The 22,427-nt window shown below is 35.3% G+C and overlaps 2 protein-coding genes across 3 annotated transcripts in view; one reads left to right on the top strand and one right to left on the bottom strand.

The window, feature by feature from the left end:
* The window catches only part of LOC144451346 (protein ELYS-like), a 66,893-nt gene that overhangs the window by 26,115 nt on the left and 18,351 nt on the right, over positions 1-22,427 (top strand). The gene's annotated exons all lie outside the window — the stretch shown is intronic.
* On the bottom strand, positions 1,393-21,389 carry LOC144451566 (uncharacterized). 2 transcript variants are annotated; one of them, XM_078142444.1, is made up of 2 exons: positions 21,372-21,389; positions 1,393-3,767 (listed from the first exon to the last, which is right to left on the bottom strand). In XM_078142444.1, the coding sequence occupies exon 2, from the start codon at positions 3,544-3,546 to the stop codon at positions 2,419-2,421; it is 1,128 nt and encodes a 375-aa protein (XP_077998570.1). In that variant the 5' UTR covers positions 3,547-3,767; positions 21,372-21,389; the 3' UTR covers positions 1,393-2,418. The 2 variants fall into 2 exon arrangements, with proteins under 2 accessions (XP_077998570.1, XP_077998569.1); XM_078142443.1 differs by lacking the exon at positions 21,372-21,389 and adding an exon at positions 16,911-17,011.

The following is a 22,427-nucleotide window of genomic DNA, read 5'->3' as shown; positions in this document are numbered from 1 at the left end:
TCGTTTTATCTGAAAACTGTGTGAGAAAAGTCTTTGGCTCAACAGTCTTTCAAGTTTGAATAAAGTCTGATACTAATAACAAAATTTTTTTTTAGTCCATATAAATATTCATGACTCAAAGTTCTTACTCCCTAATCAAAACAATCATGAATATTCATTTTCTGCTATTACATATGCATATCTGGTGACCCCCATTCATGAGGCATTATGTGTCCATAGCAATGACCTCCTATGAACAATGGATGAGGAACAAGTTTCATTGAGGTGTTTGTTGGCAACCATGAGTTACATAAATGATATAAAAAACATGAAATGAATCAGTCAGCAGAAATGTATGACAGTGGTTGCACACTGAATATTCATGAGTACAGAAATGCTATACACTTCAGTGTAAAACAGTTATGAATATTCACTGTTCAACCGTTGATTACGTTATTTGTGCAAACTCCCATGATGCAATAGCCCATAGCAGGGATACCCTATATTAAAAGGCATGAAAGCAACTTGATGTTTCTCTGAAATCGCAAGTAATTGTAGGTGATGTAAAATCATGAAATGATTCTCTAGAACCCATAGTTTATGAAAATGTCTCTATTTCCAGGAGTAGTGTTTCCCTGTAATACATAGCATGTGACATTAAAAAAAAAAAAAACCAGGCAACTTCCAACCCCAAATAAACAAGATGTAGGAACAGGCATGTAATCATGTTGTTTATTAGAAGGAAATTAAACAATTGAAGCAGTTGTATTAGATATGTTGTATTGCTCTGCCCACATCGGCCTGCTCTATCTATCTGAAATGGGTTGACCAATGTGTGAGGGCGCCCTAACATGGCATACCTAACAGACTACAGTTGTGTGTATTTGAATTCAACTTTCAAATATTTCAATGGAGGTTACTTTTTTTTTCACATTCCTGGACATGGTATCTAGTGCAGTGGCATAACTATGGAAAAACATCCTTGAATTATTTTTAGTTCCAGTTCCGTTTCAAGATATTACTGTTGGTCACAAGAGGGCGCCATCACATTTTAAGCTTAATTTCATACACTGCAGGTGCATGTTTGCTTGCCATGAATCAAAACATGTTATAACACCCAGCGATTGGAATCTTTAAAAAGTAATTTACTTCTCCCATTTTAGGATCTAGAAACCTTTACAAAAAAACTCTAATATGCAAAGAAAAATAAGAAATACACGAATAATTATTCCAAACCACATTTTATTATTTAAAAAAAAAAAATTTACATTTGATATTCAAACTTGTTAACATTAACAGGAAAAAATGCAAAAATGTGTACTTCAAAGTTACTAATATGCTATGCGTACATGACACATCAAACACTGTGCAAATATGTATAACATAATATTTGAAAAAGTTAATGACCACATGTGTAAATGAGTTTACGATCAGCTGCTTAGTGGCTTTAAAGCTTGTTACAAATTTTACATTTTCACAAAATTGTTAAAAAGGTAGTCATGGTAATTGAACTAAGATTTTGGCCCAACCACAACTTAAAACAAAAAACAAATTTTGAAATGATAAAATACGAGTTATGGAGCATTGGAATTATAGCTGGACCAAATTTTGTAAAAATGATATTTATCGTCAGCTGTGAAGGGTTTTTACAGTGTTTCCGTTCAGAGTATGAGACATAAACTGCTGCAAACAAATTGATAACATATAAATGTAGCAAAGTAGGTGTATGTCTTTGTACAAAATTTAGCCTGGTCTGATCGACGGAGTGCTGCAATTCTGTGCATCATAACTTAGGGAGTTCTCACTGAGCTAGTTTAGTCGACTGTGAATCGACTCTAGTCTTACGTAACATAAAAAAAAATGTGAACAGTTAATGTCCACTCTGAGTCGGGTTAAATTTATGTTAGGTACAAAGGGGGGTTTAGAGTCGACATATCTTTTGTGTCTGACACAAAATTCCATTTGATTATGTATTAAAGTGTATTTAGTTTCTTAGATAAGGAGGGTTTCCAGGGTTAAAGTTCAGGGTTGCTGCTAAATGATTGGAATAAATGAAGGCTATGCTAATATTGGATGACTTTGGTATGTGATCTATGACAAAAATGCAGTTGTGAATGAAGTCCCAAATTCAGGTTATTAGTTTTACTACTTTATGTCCCTGCAGAGTAAATCTCACATTTGTAAGTCTGTGAATACTAAACATAACGAATTCCAAAATTTTAATCTTTATGCCGCCACTTATAAGAAAATACTAAAGCAGAGAACACGGGATTGTATTACAAAAATCCTATGATTAAACTGTCAACTTTAAGAAGAAAATCAACCAGAATCTCTGACATTAGTTCATCAGATTGTACTTTTTGTGGAACAATACTCGTTATTTCTCGAACATTAAAATAATTGTCGCACAGTATTATTCAAATATACAGTGTGTTTGTATTAATTACCATCCGTTAAAGATTTGTCATAAAATTTAGCATGATGTCGTATCAAACCACGAGACGTGTCCTCCGTCACGAATTCTGTATTTGATACAGCTTTATGTGTGGTAATAGTGTTGATATTTTCGATAAACTTAATTCCAACTTTCTGTTGAGTGAAATTCCCATTCTCATTTCTGAAATAGGAGTTGTCTTGTAAAGTCTTTCCCAACCTAATGATGGCCTCAAACCATTGGTTTTCGTAGTTTTGTTTCGCTGCGACAGTTGCCGTAGGAACAAGACTGTCGGCACTCATTTGTAGATACTCTAAATTATGGAGTTCATCAAACAATGTTCTTGGCAGCTCAGTGAATGGATTATAGCTAAGATCTACTGTTGCTAGGTTCGCGAGTGAGTGAAAGGCGTCCTCGCCCACTGTTGAAATGACGTTTCGTTGCAGTGAAAGCTTAGTCAGATTGTACAGATCTTCAAATATATTAACGGTTATCCCGAATACTGCATTTGTACTCAGATCAAGAACTTGTAACGTCGTCATCCCCGTAAATGCCATATTAGTCCAGGAGATCTTGTTGTCATGGAGACGCAGCTCATGAATATTTGAGAGGTCGTTGAAAGATTTCGTTAGTATCAATTCAATTCGGTTACCGCTTAGATCCAGTATTTTCAAATTATGTAAGTAGGCAAACGAATGTTCAGGGATTGATTGCAGACTGTTGTAGCTCAAATCTAGTAACACAAGATTGGAATCGGATAAACCAGGTTTAAAAATCCCCATTGGGATATCTCTCACTCTGTTCCAGCTGAGATCAAGAACAACAAGCGAAGCCGTATAAGTCTTCAGGTTCTGCAGATTTGTGATGTGATTATCACGTAAATATAGATGGGTGGTGTTTGCAGGCAGTGACGTAGGAATTGAGGTCAGGTTCTGACTTTGGCAGTTCACTACTACAGCATCACTAGTGGCATTACAGGTACATGATGTTGGACATGTAGCAGTTGTGGCAGAAACAAAGAGTGTTACAAAAATGAACACTGAGGGCAGTATTGCTAGGCTGTGAAATCCACATGCTGTCATGATGGTATTCTGTACATTGTTACCCATCTCAAAAAGTAGTATCAGACTCATTAAGTGCGAAAATATCCCTGAAGAATGTGCTCCAATGTAATGTCAAAATTTGAAATTCCTGGTTGTATAGTTGTAACACAGACATCCAGCTGTTTTATGATAATGTAAAAACTTATGTCCGAATTGCAGCATATATCATGAAACTAATATTGTTTCTCACAAGATGGCCGACAACTCAGCTCTGTGTATTTCATCACCATGACGACAACTCTCCAGAATACCTGCTGAAAGAAAACAACAGAAAATTAACAATGGTCAGTGTATATGCTAAGGTTTGGTAACCCTGGTCACACTTAACAGAGGGGAGAAATCAGGTCAAATTAGCATATATTTCTACACTTTGCACTCCATTTGATGGGGAACCCGGGTGAAACACCTGGCGAACTCCAGTATATTTTTACCTACTTAACGTCCGAACAAACACAGGTGATTATTCTTATAACTAATTATCCATCTAACGACTGTCAAAGTTTTAGCTGTATGTTGTCTGTTGTGTGAAAACAACAAAGAAACTACAATTCAATTCACCCAAGTATACTTTTTACCTGTCGTACTGTTGCCATTGTCACTTCTAACATAGCAACATGCAATACGGCTAAAAATGTTCCCAATGCTGTAAGTCTTACAATCAATACATGTCACTGTTTGAAATTTCGAATAAGAACCAAAATTGTGATGTCTCCAAAACACAATTTGTCGTACCGAAAACGTTTGTGTCGTTACACCGGAATCGTGTCGTTTTGTTGTTCTGAACTCAACGAGTATAAATTGTTTGTTCAGTATAGCTGAAATATAACTTGATGAATAATTTATGCTCAGAGTTCAGAAACCACCATATAAAATTTGATCTCTTGTACATTTTGTACACAATGCTTCATTATATTGTATCACACATACCACTGTAAGCAAATATCTAACAAACCAAAGATACCATTCATATCCCCCAGACTGTTGATAAATGCCATGACTTTACACGTGAATAAAATGCATTGTACAAATTTAAAGTTCAATTTTGACTTTATACATTACACAAGTCGGATATTTCTTGTTGTTTTGTCCCTGGATTCACCCAGGAAAAATAGATTCCAGATTTACAAAATACATCGTTAAAGAACAAGTAACTATATCTTTTCTATGTTTTCCCCACACCCGCCAATTATTCTGATTAGCTGAATTGCCTGTCTACTAGTCAATAGTGGTACTGTGTACACTGAATTGATGTCCATGTGTAAATAGTTCAATTATCTGTGGGGAAACAAAAAAATAACCCTCCCTACTTCAGTGAAGACAACTACAGAGCCAATCATGAACAAGAAAATGACATCTACCCCACATACACACGTGCTCTAAAGTACTAAATAAAAGTAATAGTAATGTGACATAAATACATGTAGTAGAATAAGTAACAGGTTTGGTGAGAACAAAAAAGAAAAGAAAAAATCGTTGCACCACTTTAGACAAAATATCCAGACCAGAAACAATTCTTTTCTTCTTTTTCTTTTGCCCTAAATCTTTTTGTAAATAGAAAATCTATTATTGATCATTTGAAAATACCAAGGTAAAGACCCACCTCCCACAGATCACTAGACTAAATACAAATTAAGCCGATGTAATTCTTGTATAAATACGACACCATAACTTTATATATGATAATACAAAAGCTCCTTTGAAGTGGACATATGGACGAGGATTTGGTATTTATTTTTGATTTTTAATTTATAAAAAATTCTGACATGGCTTCCTACTTGAAAAATCAATGTGAAACAACGTTGACAAATTCTGTGTTTGTAACTCATTTTTCAGCAAAAAGCTGAAAAATGTGTAAAAAGTTTGTTATTGTACATACAATAACAAACTTTTTATACATTTTTCAACTTTTTTCACGTTTATTACTTCTTGTCCAATTCATTGAGTTACAAACACAGACTTTGTCAATATTGTTTCACAATGATTTTTCAAGTAGGAAGCCATGATAAAATTAATTTATCAATTTAAAATTCAAAATTAATACCAAATTCTCATCCATATGACCCCTTTAATAGACATATCATTTCATCTCAAGCAGAAAAGAACAGATTTTGGGTTTTTGCCTGCTAACTGTAACTTTCCTATATTTCTGTTGATTTTGATGAATAAAAAGTGTAATTCTTAACTGGAAATGGTTCAACAGTTCAAGTTCGTTGAAATACCCGTCTACTATTCAATGACGGTACTGTGTGTATTGGTTTGTGGTCTCTGTAGAAAAACTATGAATCACCAGTCGGCTTATTTCCGCCGTTCGTCAAATTATAAATTTGTGGATGCATAGTTTGAACACTCAGGCTCTCAGCAATCATCATGTACACTCCATCACAAGTACAATAACACAAACATTTAGCAAAACAAAAACTAAAATTAAGAGAGAGAAAAAAAAATAATTTGCTACCATGGTTTTCAGACCTACCAGATATACCGGTACAGAGAATCGATTATTGTTCATTTCCAAATACCAATGGATAGACCTGTCTTACCGCAGACCATCCTGACTACAATTTAAGCCTACATAACTCTTCTGTAAATAAGAAATCTGTGTGTTTAGGGCTCCCTAAGACTATCAAAGTTTTACCACTTGATTAATTTCATGTTTATTAAATTTGCACGTGTATTTGAATTCTATAGTTTCTAATCAGCATTGCGTTGATTTCGTCTGTGTTCGGTATCTGTATGCTGTTCATTTCGTTTGTCCGATACACATTCCATCGTTACCAAGTTATGTACCAATGTCACTCTAAGAGTATAATGCCGCCATCTATGCACTGATTGTGACAAAGCTAATAATTCACTTGATACATTTTCTCTGACATTTAGAAAAAAAAACAGACAATTTCCAACCCAAATATACAAGATGTAGGAACAGTTAAGTAATCATGTTGTTTATTAGTAGGAAAATAAACAATTGAAGCAGTATTAGAATGTAAGATACATCACATCGTATCACTCCGCCCTCTCCAGTCTGCTCTACCTATCTGAAATGGGTTGACCAATGTGTGAGGGCGCCCTAACATGGCATACCTAACAGACTACAGTTGTGTGTACTTGAATTCAACTTTCAAATATTTCAATGGAGGTTACTTTTTTTTTCATATTCATGATATCTATTGCAGTGGTGTAACTATGGAAATGAAACTACCCAGAACTTAGACTTAAACACCCTTCTTGATGAATTTATTTTAGTTTCAGCCACTTCCCTTTCAAGATAATACTGTTGGTCACTAGATGGCGCAATCACATTTTTAGCTTCATCTCAGTTTCTCATACACTGCAGTGCATGTCTGCTTCAAAAAATCTTATAACACCCAGTGATAGGAATCTTTAAAATCTTTACTTCTCTTATTTTAGGATCTAAAAGCCTTTACAAAAAAAAAAAACTCTAATATGCAAATATAAATTTATAAAAAATTCTGAAATGGCTTCCTACTTGAAAAATCAATGTGAAACAACGTTGACAAATTCTGTGTTTGTAACTCATTTTTCAGCAAAAAGCTGAAAAATGTGTAAAAAGTTTGTTATTGTACGTACAATAACAAACTTTTTACACATTTTTCAACTTTTTTCACATTTATTACTTCTTGTCCAATTCATTGAGTTACAAACACAGACTTTGTCAATATTGTTTCACAATGATTTTTCAAGTAGGAAGCCATGATAAAATTAATTTATCAATTCAAAATTCAAAATAAATACCAAATTCTCATCCATATGACCACTTTAATAGACATTTCATGCCATTTCATCTCAAGTAGAAAAGAACAGATTTTGGGTTTTTGCCTGCTAACTGTAACTTTCCAATATTTCTGTTGACTTTGATGAATAAAAAGTGTAATTCTTAACTGGAAATGGTTCAACAGTTCAAGTTCATTGAAATACCTGTCTACTATGCAATGACGGTATTGTATGTATTGGTTTGTGGTCTCTGTAGAAAAACTATGAATCACCAGTCGGCTCATTTCCGTCATTCGTCAAATTATAAATTTGTGGATGCATAGTTTGAACACTCAGCAATCATCATGTACACTCCTTCACAAGTGCACTAACACAAACATTTAGCAAAACCAAAACTAAAATTAACAGAAAAAAAAAATAATTTGCTACCATGGTTTTCAGACCTACCAGATATCCCGGTACAGAGAATCGATTATTGTTCATTTCCAAATACCAATGGATAGACCTGTCTTACTGCAAACCACACTGACTACAATTTAAGCCTACATAACTCTTCAGTAAATAAGAAATCTGTGTGTTTAGGGCTCCCTAAGACTATCAAAGTTTTACCACTTGATTAATTTCATGTTTATTAATTTTGCACGTGTATTCGAATTCTATAGTTTCTAATCAGCATTGCGTTGATTTCGTCTGTGTTCGGTATCTGTATGTTGTTCATTTTGTTTGTCCGATACACATTCCGCCGTTACCAAGCTATGTACCAATGTCACTATGAGAGTATAATGCCGCCATCTATGTACTGATTGTGACAAAGCTAATAATTCACTTGGTACATTTTCTCTGACATTTAGAATCGATACATTCCCTTCTTGTGACGTCCAGGATGTTCATCACCATGCCAACAGCCTGGCAATGTAACCATCTTTGATTTCAGTCCATGTTTTTCTACTTCCAGTTTGGAGATATATTTTGTATGCACTATACAGTGTTTCTTTGTACTGGACCTAGCCTGTGTGGACTTTGTGTATCGCCCCCTCCCCAGAGGATGGCTGCCAAAATCCACACATACCTTAACTCTAAGTTACGAGGAAGGAGTGATAGACAAAGTCCCCAAATGACTTAACTCTAAGTTACTAGGGAGGAGTGATAGACAAAGTCCCCATACGACTTGACTCTAGGCTACTAGGGAAGGGTGATAGACAAAGTCCCCACATGACTTGACTCTAGGCTACTGGGGAGGGATGATAGACAAAGTCCCCACATGACTTGACTCTAGGCTACTGAGAAGGGGTGATAGACAAAGTCCCCACATGACTTGACTCTAGGCTACTGGGGAGGGATGATAGACAAAGTCCCCATACGACTTGACTCTAGGCTACTAGGGAGGGGTGATAGACAAAGTCCCCACATGACTTGACTCTAGGCTACTAGGAAGGGGTGATAGACAAAGTCCCCATACGACTTGACTCTAGGCTACTGGGGAGGGATGATAGACAAAGTCCCCACATGACTTGACTCTAGGCTACTAGGGAGGAGTGATAGACAAAATCCCCACATGACTTGACTCTAGGCTACTAGGGAGGGGTGATAGACAAAGTCCCCACATGACTTGACTCTAGGCTATTCTGGTCCTGGAAAGTATATCAGACTTCTTATCTGTAGCTACCTTTCTGTTTTACAACAATTTCGGCATGCATTACAGTTAAATGGACCCAATACACTCCACTAAACTTGACATACTTACACCCACTATGAAATACCAGTTCATGATTAACAGATTACCAGTATAGTTAATAGTTTGTCATGACACCAGGCTGTGAGATCACTGATTTAATGGAGTGTACAATTTCAGTAAATCTTTCATTACTAGGTGTGACCAGTCAATGGATTACTAGTACCTGTTACTACCTTCCTTTATGTTCAATATACAGTTACACATTTATGTTCAATATCTCTTGGAAACTGTTCAAAAAGACATCAACTAACAAGTCAGTCAGTGAATCCAAATTTCTAAACCCACACAGTCAAATTGTAATTTCACTACAATTCTCGGTACCTGTAATAGTATTTTATCTCATACTAGGGAGTCAAAATAGAACAAGAAGGTTGACTTATTCTCAGTACCTGTAATAGCATTTTACCTCGCGCTAGATGGTCAAAATAGAACAAGAAGGTTGACTTATTCTCGGTACCTATAATAGCATTTTATGTCATACTAGATGGCCAAAATAGAACAAGAAGGTTGACTAATTCTCAAAACCTGTAATAGCATTTTATCTCATGCTAGAGGGTCAAAATAGAACAAGAAGGTTGACTTATTCTCAGTACCTCTAATATCATTTTACCTCGCGCTAGAGGGTCAAAATAGAACAAGAAGGTTGACTTTACAAAGGTTATAGGTTATAGTTCAAAGGTTATTGCTATAGCAACACATGTGTAGCATTTGGAGCAGAGTGTCAATCAAGAAATTGAATGATCATTATTTTTATGACACACCTAAGTGTTAAAATTAAATTTCAAGTAACAACAATACAGGTTAATATCAATGATTTGGTGACTGAATGACTTCCTTACTGTCATTGCTGATGGTACTTGTGTACACTGACTTGATGTCCATGTGTAAAAAAGAACACCTCCACTGACTTATTTGTCAACAAATTTTAACTTGTTGATAGGGTTTGATCTAGATGACTGTATATGCATCGGAAAATCCAACAAATATATAAAAAAAGTCAAGAAAAAATTTGTTCCAGTTACAACAACTTGGTCATATTTTACATGTGATGTTATGGATTGTAGAAACATGACATGGTGACGGTAGTATGAGAACAACATCCTATCAAATCTAACGGAATGTCAACAGAGGACATACTTTCTTTGTACTGTGTACGATACAACACTGGTAATTCAGCCTTCAGGTTTTCAAAACTGGACACAAACTAAATATATTCTTCTTCAATGTGGTAGTTTACACAAGTGGGTGATAGCAGTTCCTCTGTTATGCCATTCTAATCACCCTGCGATCGACATAGTGTAAACATGGGAAGTCCCAAAACAGTACAATGCAAGTTTGGAACTTGAACTCCCAATTGAGACTATGAATGTCCATTCAAATAGCTCACCACATGCAGTTGTATCAACATGTTACGACAATAGTTTTAGTTTGTGTCTACCTTAGTAAACTTGAAGGCTCAAATACCAGGGTAATACCTTCTGTTTACACTGTGAAATCACACACACAGAACTTCTCAGGAAACAACTTGTACCATTGATGGCACACAGCATTAAAGTCCATAAACATGTACTGTCCGATAGCTGTCCTGTTCTGTACAAACCGTGTGATAAATGAGTAAAAGTCTTTACAAAACAGTGATTCTTTTGTTACTCAGGTGTTTATTAGTTCTGTAAATTCTATGCTGTCAAGTGTGGTAGTATATAAGTGTGGTCTTTGATCTAATGCGTATAAGTTCTCCACTCATGCAGCGACATCGCTTGGCTGGGCTGAATTCAGTGTGTTCACTGTATGCAGTGACATCGTTTATCTGAATTCAGCAGTGCATATGTTGTTGTTCATTTTATGCTGCCCTGCAGCTGAGCTAAATTCAGTGGTCTATCACTTATCAGTGTCACTGTATCATGTATGCATGTATCACACAATAGGCGAGTATAAGATATATGACAACTTCATAACCTTTACATGTACAACTACCGACATCAGACCGTTAGATCAAAACTTTCAATTGTTTGTTTCTATTGTCATTGCTAGAAGGATTTACACATGACTTCATATGGCCTGTCAGTTATAAACACACCTAGTCAAGACATGAATGGAGAGATTGGTTTTCATTTTGTCATTGAATGCTAGATAAGAAAACCGGATCAGTGTATATCTTTTCCTTCTTTGGGGTTGTCGGTGGCCGAGTGGTTAAACCACTTACCTCTTACCACTACGGACAGGGTTCGAACCCATTCAGGGTTTGATTAAATTTACCACGCTGTAAGTAAGAAGAGTGTCGTTCAGTTTGACTCTAACGAACAACACAAGTTTTCCCCGGGTACTCTGGTTTCCTCCTGCATTAACACTGAACCCATGAGGGATGGCCCTCATTGGCCTTCTTTGGAGACGAGTGTTTAAAGAACTATCCAGTGTAAATAAAGATTATTTATTTACTTATTTATTTATTCTATGGATTGGAGTCTAAAGGCCCAGCTCAGATTAGGATTAACATTTAAGTTTGAAAAACAGTTTTTTTCAGAGCTACAGAAAGAGTTGGTCTGGAACAGAATAAATCCTATTTAATCTCATGGCTCAGCTGATAAAAAAACACTTATGCAAAAACCTGGGACTGAAACCCTGGCCGTTAAAACTAAAAGCAAACAGTATTATGAATTGCCACTTTTCATGACACATTAAGTCGAGACAACTTCACTTCTTGTACAAAATTAAGTAACTGCACTCCATATTTAAGAAATACCAAGAGTATGTGAAGCTGTTTAACCATAGCAACCAACAATGGAAAGTGTTCTCATAGCAACCAGAATCCTGTTTGCTCAATGGCTCTATCATTGATGTAAACCTGTGATGTCATCAAGGATGTCCTCAAGTGACCTTTGTGTGCCACTCAGGTGACCTTGTTTTGAACAAACCAGTCAGCAGACATTTTATATACTGAAAGGGAGTGTCAGAACACACACATCAAACTAAAAAAGAAAAGTGTTTTCAAGTATTTTCACCGCACAGCTGTACTTTATTTACACTTTCATTATATCAGTCTGCACATACGAGGTTTACATTATACACAGACAATGTCCTAAGAAAGAATCAACATTTACTGAACAGGGGCTCATATTCCAAATTCTCGGCTTGGTAGTCAGTTTTTTTTAAATTCAATACGACACTGGTAATCCAGCCGTCAGTTTACTAAATAGACGCAAACTAAATCTATTAGTCTTCAATGTGATAGATTACACAAGTGGGTGATGTTCCAGCAGTTTATAAGACAAACTCTATTAACCATCCAGTTTCTGAGCCATGAAAAAGAACATGGCTTATTATATTCGGAAAGATCCACCTCAAATTCTAGGTACCTGCAATAGCATTTTACATCATGTTAGAGGGTCAAAATAGAACAAGAAGGTTGACTTATTCTCAGTACCTACAACAGCATTTTACCTCATGCTAGAGGGTCAAAATAGAACAAGAAGGTTGACTTATTCTCAGTACCTGTAATAACATTTTACCTCATACTAGAGGGTCAAAATAGAACAAGAAGGTTGACTTATTCTCAGTACCTGTAATAGCATTTTACCTCATGCTAGAGGGTCAAAATAGAACAAGAAGGTTGACTTATTCTCAGTACCTGTAATAGCATTTTACCTCATGCTAGAGGGTCAAAATAGAACAAGAAGGTTGATTATTCTCAGTACCTGCAGTAGCATTTACCTCATGCTAGACGGTCAAAATAGAACAAGAAGGTGGACTTATTCTCAGTTCCTGTAATAACATTTTACCTCATGCTAGAGGGTCAAAATAGAACAAGAAGGTTGACTTATTCTCAGTACCTGTAATAGCATTTTACCTCATGCTAGAGGGTCAAAATAGAACAAGAAGGTTGATTATTCTCAGTACCTGCAGTAGCATTTTACCTCATGCTAGACGGTCAAAATAGAACAAGAAGGTGGACTTATTCTCAGTTCCTGTAATAACATTTTACCTCATGCTAGAGAGTCAAAATAGCACAAGAAGGTTGACTTATTCTTGGTACCTGCAATAGCATTTTACCTCATACTAGAGGGTCAAAATAGAACAAGAAGGTTGACTTATTCTCAGTACCTGCAATAACATTTTACCTCATACAAGAGGGTCAAAATAGAACAAGAAGGTTGACTTATTCTAGGTACCTGTAATAGCAGTTTACCTCATGCTAGAGGGTCAAAATAGAACAAGAAGGTCGACTTATTCTCAGTACCTGTAATAGCATTTTACCTCATACTAGAGGGTCAAAATAGAACAAGAAGGTTGACTTATTCTCAGTACCTACAATAGCATTTTACCTCATGCAAGAGGGTCAAAACAGAATAAGGTTGACTTATTCTCAGTACCTGTAATAGTATTTTACCTCATACTAGAGGGTCAAAATAGAACAAGAAGGTTGACCTACTCTCAGTACCTGCAATAACATTTTTCCTCATGCTAGAGGGTCAAAATAGAACAAGAAGAATATTGACTACTTCTCGTGCACGCCTATAGTAATACATGTGAAACATGTGGAGTGGACTTTATAGTGCTAATCACGAAAGCCAATGTTCATTATTTTTATGATACGCATAATATTCTATTTTCAGGTACAGAGAATTTAACAGATTCAATAACAGAATATTTGCCTCGTAACTATAACAGGGAAACAGAAATTTATGACAAGGATTGAACATACTTGACAGTTGCCTAGAGTTAGCTGACTGTACATGGTATAAATGGAATTGAAGTCAACAATTGGTCCATTAACATCTTCAATTGGTGTTAGTGGAAACTGTGAAGTCATTTATAATTGTGTATTTATGCCATAATTTATGTCTGTGAAGTGTTAGCTATATCAATACACTAACTGTGTCATGAATCTGACACTTCATGTCTGTGACTGTAGAGCAAACTGAAAAATGAGCGGAAAATTACAGCGTGCTTGAAGTATGTGATTTTTTAAACCATTTTACTTCAGGTGAATATAAGGTACACAATTTGAGGGCACTGTATTTGGTTCAGTTGAAATATTGATTGTAGTCTTGTCCCTATCGGGGAGGGGGGGGGGGTTTACTCCCCTTATTTGAGTATAATTTATGTATATGTGCTGCCCTCTGGGGTGCGTTTTCTAGCCCTTTGGTCTAAAATGGGGTCTGCGTTTTTTGAGCTGAAGAGTCTAAAATTGGGTCTTTGCAGTATTTTCAATTTTGCTTGTTCTAAAATATGGTCCATTGTCCTTTACCAAATCATAACTACCATTAATTGTCCCAAAATGTTGCCACCTAAGGAAAATGTATTTAGGTCTAAACTTTCATCTTTTGAAAACCTGTAATGGTCTAAAATGGGGTTACCATATTGATTTTTGGTCAAACTGGGTCTAAAATGGGGCCCGGGGTTTCCAGCATTGGCCACACACCCCACCAGAGCTGGTCACCAGTACCACCCCCAAGGTTCCCTATACGGTATCGTAATAATTTACACCTCGTTGGCATCCAAACTAAATATAAGGTACACAATTTGAGATTGGTGAATTTGCTAAGTGTTGAGAACCCCCAATAAGTGTCGTGAGGGTTATGGTTTGGAGCTGATAAAATTTACACAGATTTCCATACGTCGTACCATAACTTTTTTGGGAAAACTGCAATAACTGAGATTGGTTCAAACTTGTATACATTTCTCATATGTATTGATTTGGTCGCATCTAGCATTGTGAAGTCAGCATTGCATATAAATGAGAAAGCTTGAGAATTCTGTCAGTAGCTGATTATACATAGGTGTATATCAGGTAGCAGAATATTACACAGAATAGTTTAAGACAGATGTTTACAACAAGGACAAAATAAAGATGTGAATACTTACAGAGCTTGTTTTAGATGATTCTAAAGATCAAAATACCATTTGAAACTGTTCTTGTATTTTCTTAAAGTTTCATTACAATTGTACACTCCTCCCGTAGCTGATGCTTGTTTGAGTTTATGGTATAAAATGCAAGTATGACACCCCACCAAACATGGTGTTATAAAATGCACCCCTCTGCCCCCCTGGTTTCTTTAAAATGGAATGATCAAATTTACATACTAATGTTTTCTTTTGTTATGTAGATTATTTATGCCTTGACCATTATTTTTAGGGGAGTGTACAAGCTTGTCACTGGGAGTGCCAAGTGTGTCAATGGACTTTGACCCTCAATTCACAAAGTTGTCAGTTTTATCACAAAAATATGAATTATTTTGTTTTGAAAGACTTTGTTTCAAGTGTGGTGTCCTCTAGGTTGTCAAATGATAAATAAATCAATATATAATAAACAGAGTTAAAGCTGATGAAATGCCTCCAAGTTAATCCCCTATCTGACCCCCCTCCCTTCCCCTCCCCCTCCCCTCGCTTCAAGGACTAGTTGAGATAAGAATGACATTTAGGTGTAAAAAACAATTGTCAGGCAGAGCTGTAGAAAAATTTAATCCCGAAAAAAAAGAGTGAGCCATGTAATCCTTACGACTCCATTAATAAAGTACCGCTAATAGGAAAATCTGGGATCGGATTTTGGGTCTTTAAGGAGATATTGAGATTATGGGGGATTATTCTCCGGATATCTATGTGTACCAATCACATCACCAGTGTGCCCTCTAGGCAAATTTGATGTGCCACTCACGCACACAATTTCTAGTGACACACCAAAATTTGGTGTTCCCGTATCTATGTGGAGACTCACAAGAAATCCAAGTTTTCTCGTTTTGGCACACAACAACAAAATGTGGCTATCATGAGAGGGCACACTGCACGTCACTCCACAAAATATTCCCCTATTTGACTTGCCACCGTTATATAGTCTCAATCATGATCACTTTTAAAGCCTGGAAGTCGACAAGCATATATACAGTGTAATTGATGTTGTGGGTGTGACTGCGTCTTTCAGCGGCTGTTAAATAAGTTCGACTTGTAAGGAGATTTGTATGTACTTCTACCTAGTGCTATTGTGTGTTGCAAAGTAGGCATAGACACACCATCTTTTGAGTCGCATTCCAACGACTTCACCGCACAAAGACACCATACTGGGAGATTTATATGTGATTGCAATGTGATCTAAGCAATGGAACAGAATAACGGAAGTCCCTTTCAGTAAGGTGATTTGAAGGAATCGATTAATCTTTACTGTAAAGACATTGTAAAATCATTGTCAAAATGTAATTACATCATTTTAAGATGTAGGACACATGTATAGATGGAACAGTATGGCAAGAAGTATTGCACTTAGCATTGTCATTTTTTTTTCAACCCTTTTTTTTTCGGTGATAGTTAGTATTCTAGACTGTACTTCCTGCCTTTTTCAAGGCTTGAAATGAACTTTTTTTCTTTGGTAGTCCATGTGGGCTACCAATTTCTGGAAGTGGTAGCCCAGAGATTGTGACCTGTAGCCCATATTCCTGAACTGAAAACAGAGTTCCTCTATTGGAAATATGTTTGTTATTAAAATACTTTTATGTCTGTAAATCTTCCATCCATTGCATAATCAGTGGAAGCCTGAATGAGCTACCAGCTGCAAATTATGGTAGCCCCATGACAAGAATTGGTAGTCTGTGGACACAGGACTACTGTTAATTTCAAGCCCTGCTTCTTGTACATGAACACAATGTACCAGTCTGGTAACAAGTAAAAATAACTCTCTGAGAACTGACAACGACAAAATGATAATATTTTCTAGTGGCTAAAATATCTAGCTTGTATGTGCTGTACGGTTCTGAAGGATTTCTGTAAACCTTGTCCCTCTAGTTGACCCTACAGGATATTTGTTAGATCTTTAAATTTGTGACTTACTTCTGAAGTTTTACCAATAATGGCAAAAATCCAGTCGTTTTTACTTGAATAGTTACTACAAATCAGTAAATGGAATCAAAATTGAAGAGAAGGTACTAGTCTATCTACTCACCGCCGGTAGCAAGACTACTGCATACACACCTGTGTCATAGTGTGACGAATTGATAGGACGTAACAAGGAGCACTCGTCACACCATGTCTGGACTAGTGCCAGTACAGTAAAGTGTGAATGTTGCTTGTAACTGAATCATAAACAAAGTATTGTCGACACAGGCGGTGTATCCCATGGCAACGCACCAAATCAAAGACTCCACTGATGTGTGCCTGTGATGTGGTGTGTTTGATGTAGGTCACTTCAACAGCTGTGTTATTTAGATTGTAAAATATACATTTCATGAAAAGGAACCATTTCTGTATAAGGAAACGTCTTGGGTACATTTAGAATAACCTCACTCTATGGTACATTGCACCCTTCTAACAAACGCCCTTTTACCAACAATTAAAGTATAATGGTGTAACAAGGACATTGTGAATGCCATTTTGTCATCATTGTCCTCGTTTGATGACATTCCGACATGTTATTTCTAGACATCTCATTCTTTCCACGGACTCTTTAAATACCTGATGTATGTATGTCATTTCCACCCTACCCAAATCCATTGTTTATTGATACTGGCAATTACTGTTGGAATCCTTCTTATTTACAGAAAATATGTCCATTGATGTTTGAACATCAATTCTCAATTTTCAGTACCTGAAATAGAATATTACTCCCTAGGCGCATGATAAAAATAATGAATGTTCAATTTCATGGTCGACATCATAATTTCCGCTCTGATGCATTTCACATACAGTACTCTAGGTGCACATGAGAATAAGTCAACCTTCTTGTTCTATTTTGACCCTCTAGCATGAAGTAAAATGTTATTGCAGGAACTGAGAATAAGTCAACCTTCTTGTTCTATTTTGACCCTCTATCATGAGGTAAAATGCTATTGCAGGAACTGAGAATAAGTCAACCTTCTTGTTCTATTTTAACCCTCTAGTATGAGGTAAAATGCTATTGCAGGTACTGAGAATAAGTCAACCTTCTTGTTCTATTTTGACCCTCTAGCATGAGGTAAAATGCTATTGCAGGTACTGAGAATAAGTCAACCTTCTTGTTCTATTTTGACCCTCTAGCATGAGGTAAAATGCTATTGTAGGTACTGAGAATAAGTCAACCTTCTTGTTCTATTTTGACCCTCTAGCATGAGGTAAAATGCTATTACAGGTACTGAGAATAAGTCAACCTTCTTGTTCTATTTTGACCCTCTAGCATGAGGTAAAATGCTATTACAGGTACTGAGAATAAGTCAACCTTCTTGTTCTATTTTGACCCTCTAGTATGAGGTAAAATGCTATTACAGGTACTGAGAATAAGTCAACCTTCTTGTTCTATTTTGACCCTCTAGCATGAGGTAAAATGTTATTGCAGGTACTGAGAATAAGTCAACCTTCTTGTTCTATTTTGACCCTCTAGCATGAGGTAAAATGCTATTACAGGTACTGAGAATAAGTCAACCTTCTTGTTCTATTTTGACCCTCTAGTATGAGGTAAAATATTATTGCAGGTACTGAGAATAAGTCAACCTTCTTGTTCTATTTTAACCCTCTAGTATTAGGTAAAATACTATTGCAGGTACTGAGAAAAAGTCAACCTTGTTCTCTCTAGCATGAATATCATGTGTATTAGCAGTCTGTCATACTAAGTGTAACGACAATGCTGTCTAAAGATTGTCATAAAGTCAACACAGGTAGACGGTTAATTCAGCTAATTAGAAGAATTGAATCAATTCCTGGGAAGGTTGAGTTTATTTTTGAATGGATAAAACAATTCATGAACAAGAACAAAGTGTTGTAGCTACTTGAGCTTTTTTATTTGATGTGGTGATGACAGTGATGATGGTAGTGGTGGTGGTGGTGGTGGTGATGATGATGATGATGATGATGATGATGACGATGTTGATGACGACAACGCTGACGACGATGACAACGACGACAACGATGATGATACACACCACATACTGGTGATTACTAGACATTCACAAATATTTCTAAACTACTTTACCTCACACTATTAATCCTCTATACATCTACTATAGTCAAACCTTGTGCTGTTGTTACCATGACAACTTAAATGACAACATCATCATTCTGTATTCACCTGTAAATCTTTACACTGATCACAGACACTTGATACAGGTCATCTTTAAAAGTTTTCTAATGAACATCTTATTCAAATAGCTTGTTGTCATGACAACCACTCCGTCAAACAACAACCATACATAGCAAATATACCTCTTCAGACACTCTTTCAAATACACAAATATAATTATGAATATGTCATAGCCTAGAATCATTTCTACAGTTTGTGTCATTTTAATTGTCTCTCCGATCAAATGCAATTACTAAATGTATATTTAAAGTTTATTTTATAATCAATTCCTATTTAATCCTCACAAAATATTATATATACTGATAAGGTGTAGTCCGATATCAGTGTTTTTGCTAAGGACTGGGAACCCTGGTAACAGGAAGGTGAAATCCGGTAACACTGGCATAGTGTCCCATACTCTAGTATACCATAATATTAGTGGGGAACCTTGGTAAAATGACAGGGGAACTCAGGTAGATTTTACCTACTTACCACCCTTAACAAAAACACTGGTAGGGAACCCTGGTAAAATGACTGGGGAACTCAGGTAGATTTTACCTACTTACCACCCTTAACAACAACACTGGTAGGGAACCCTGGTAAAATGACAGGGGAACTCAGGTAGATTTTACCTACTTACCACCCTTAACAAAAACACTGGTAGGGAACCCTGGTAAAATGACAGGGGAACTCAGGTAGATTTTATCTACTTACCACCCTTAACAAAATCACTGGATATGTTTGACCTAAATTTTATGGATCACATATTTTCAAGAAATATCTTTCTAAATATCTTTCTAAATATCTTACTAAATATCTTTCTAAATATCTTTCTAGATATCTTTCTAAATATGTTGCTAAATATCTTTCTAGATATCTTTCTAAATATCTTTCGAAATATCTTACTAAATATCTTACTAAATATCTTTCTAGATATCTTTCTAAATATCTTACTAAATATCTTACTAAATATCTTTCTAGATATCTTTCTAAATATGTTGCTAAATATCTTTCTAGATATCTTTCTAAATATCTTTCGAAATATCTTACTAAATATCTTACTAAATATCTTTCTAGATATCTTTCTAAATATCTTACTAAATATCTTTCTAAATATGTTGCTAAATATCTTTCTAAATATCTTGCTAAATATCTTTCTAAATATCTTACTAAATATCTTTCTAGATATCTTTCTAAATATCTTACTAAATATCTTTCTAGATATCTTTCTAAATATGTTGCTAAATATCTTTCTAAATATCTTGCTAAATATCTTTCTAAATATCTTGCTAAATATCTTACTAAATATCTTACTAAATATCTTTCTAAATATGTTGCTAAATATCTTTCTAAATATCTTACTAAATATCTTTCTAAATATCTTTCTAAATATCTTACTAAATATCTTGCTATAAATATCTTGCTAAATATCTTGCTAAATATCTTTCTAAATATCTTGCTATAAATATCTTGCTAAATATCTTGCTATAAATATCTTTCTAAATATCTTTGCTAAATATCTTTCTTTCTAAATTCTTAGTATTCTGAACATATAAATTACACTGGCTCAGATGATCAATGATGTTTTCAGAGAAAAAATCTGAAAATATACAGAAAATTATATTGCAGTGTGTAAACCTTTGTGGTGCTATCATATAGTATATAACTCTATTGATTTTAAATTGATGTGTGGTTGTAAAAATGTAATGGGGTGATAATAGTAATTTACTGTAATGATATAAAATCAATATAAGTTTTATTACTTATTGTGTGGTAGAAATAGAGTAATTTGACACGGAGGTCAGTCTAAGGATTTGCAGCAGACTAACCATGGATATCAGCAGGGATTGTCTTGTGATGTTCAACTGTACAGCATACACACAATCAGGAAATCGGTTCTCCTGAATATTTATAAAATTTTGTTACACAAATGCTTTCATTGCACATATGTAGTCAGGTATATCAAAATTACAAACAACATTAGTGAAGTCCTATCCCCATGTACTGTGAGGTATTCATTTTGGTGATAAATGTTTTAGCCATACGTACATAAAATGATGCACACTATGCTCAATAATTTTCATCCACCAAAATATAGTGGAGAAAAATGTGTGAAAAATTGTGTCAGCTAAATTTTTCATGCACCAAAATGAATACATTCAATTTGTATCCATTGCTTGCCTCTTCTGTGTAATGAAAGACTGAGACAGAGAATGAAATGGTTTCTTTGCTATCTGACAAGAGGTGTGTGTGTGTGTTGAATTCCATCACATTTGGAGAAAAATAATTGAATTTGGAATTGTCATCAGAAATGAAGCATAAAATATTCGTAAGGAAATTAGAACAATTTGTGAAATAAAAGGAGATATGACTCACCTACACTCAGTTTTAGACTTGTCTTGTGTTATCTTCATAGACTTACACAATGTACAGCAATATCTAGACCACAGTGAACCAACTGATCCATAGTGTCAAAATGTCCGTCACTCGTACACAATAACGAGATCTTTAGTTGGGAAATTAAGAATTTGCTGCCTAATGTGGCAGAGGTGTAAAGCAGAGTGAAGTGGTTTTTACGGTGTTCACAATGAAATGTTAGACGTAATGAAGCCAACACAAATTAAATAACTCACATCAGTGTAGCACACTCACTGTGTTTGTTCAACAGCAAATGTTTTATATTCAATTCTGTATGGGATGTTCCATTCATAAAAAGGGGGAACAGGTTATACTATGAGGGACTTATTTCATTTCCTGCTCTTATGGAAAAATTCATTGTTAATTGATAGTACCTGAATAAAATCAAAACTAATCATATATTTTATTTTCACGAATCATAAAATTAAATGAGACACATCAGTGAATGCATGATATTCTTTTGGATTTTTTCTTTATATTTGTTCATTTTTTTGACGATGTACAACAATCTACATGAATTACATGGAAAATAATTCTATGTAGTGGAACACAAAATGGCTACCGGACAATAATGATAATAATGACATCCCCTGTAGATCCCAAAGTTTTTATCCTAGCTTTTTATCATTTATTTTATTACTTTCTGAATTCATAGAATTTCACCTTTGATTTTTGACTTTATAGTTTTTTGCCCCATAAAAATTGTTTTATTATAGACACCATCTACAACTATTTATGATTCAATAAAAGTACAGGGTATTATAAATAACGGTTGGATTGTGTCCAGCCTCGTTTCTTGGCCCTGAAGATTGCGTTTTTAAGCAAAATAATGAAAAAAGGTCTGAGACCCAAATACTGCTGTCATCTCAAAATAAGGATTGACACACAAGAAATTTAGTAAACAACAATATAGATAAATCTGTATAACAATGAATCCAAATTTACATAACACATGCACACAATTGTTATGTAAATTTAGTTATTGTGATTTAAACTTACTGCTATTGTTATGTA

This window comes from Glandiceps talaboti, chromosome 21 (genome assembly GCF_964340395.1).
Source record: "Glandiceps talaboti chromosome 21, keGlaTala1.1, whole genome shotgun sequence".
Classification (NCBI taxonomy): Eukaryota; Metazoa; Hemichordata; class Enteropneusta; family Spengelidae; genus Glandiceps; species Glandiceps talaboti.
The sequence above is the reverse complement of the archived record's forward strand: the minus strand, read 5'-3'. Positions and strand labels throughout refer to the sequence as shown.

Coding starts and splice junctions, on each gene's coding strand:
- LOC144451566 (XM_078142444.1), bottom strand. CDS start 3,546: ATGAGTCTGATACTACTTTTTGAGATGGGTAACAATGTACAGAATACC.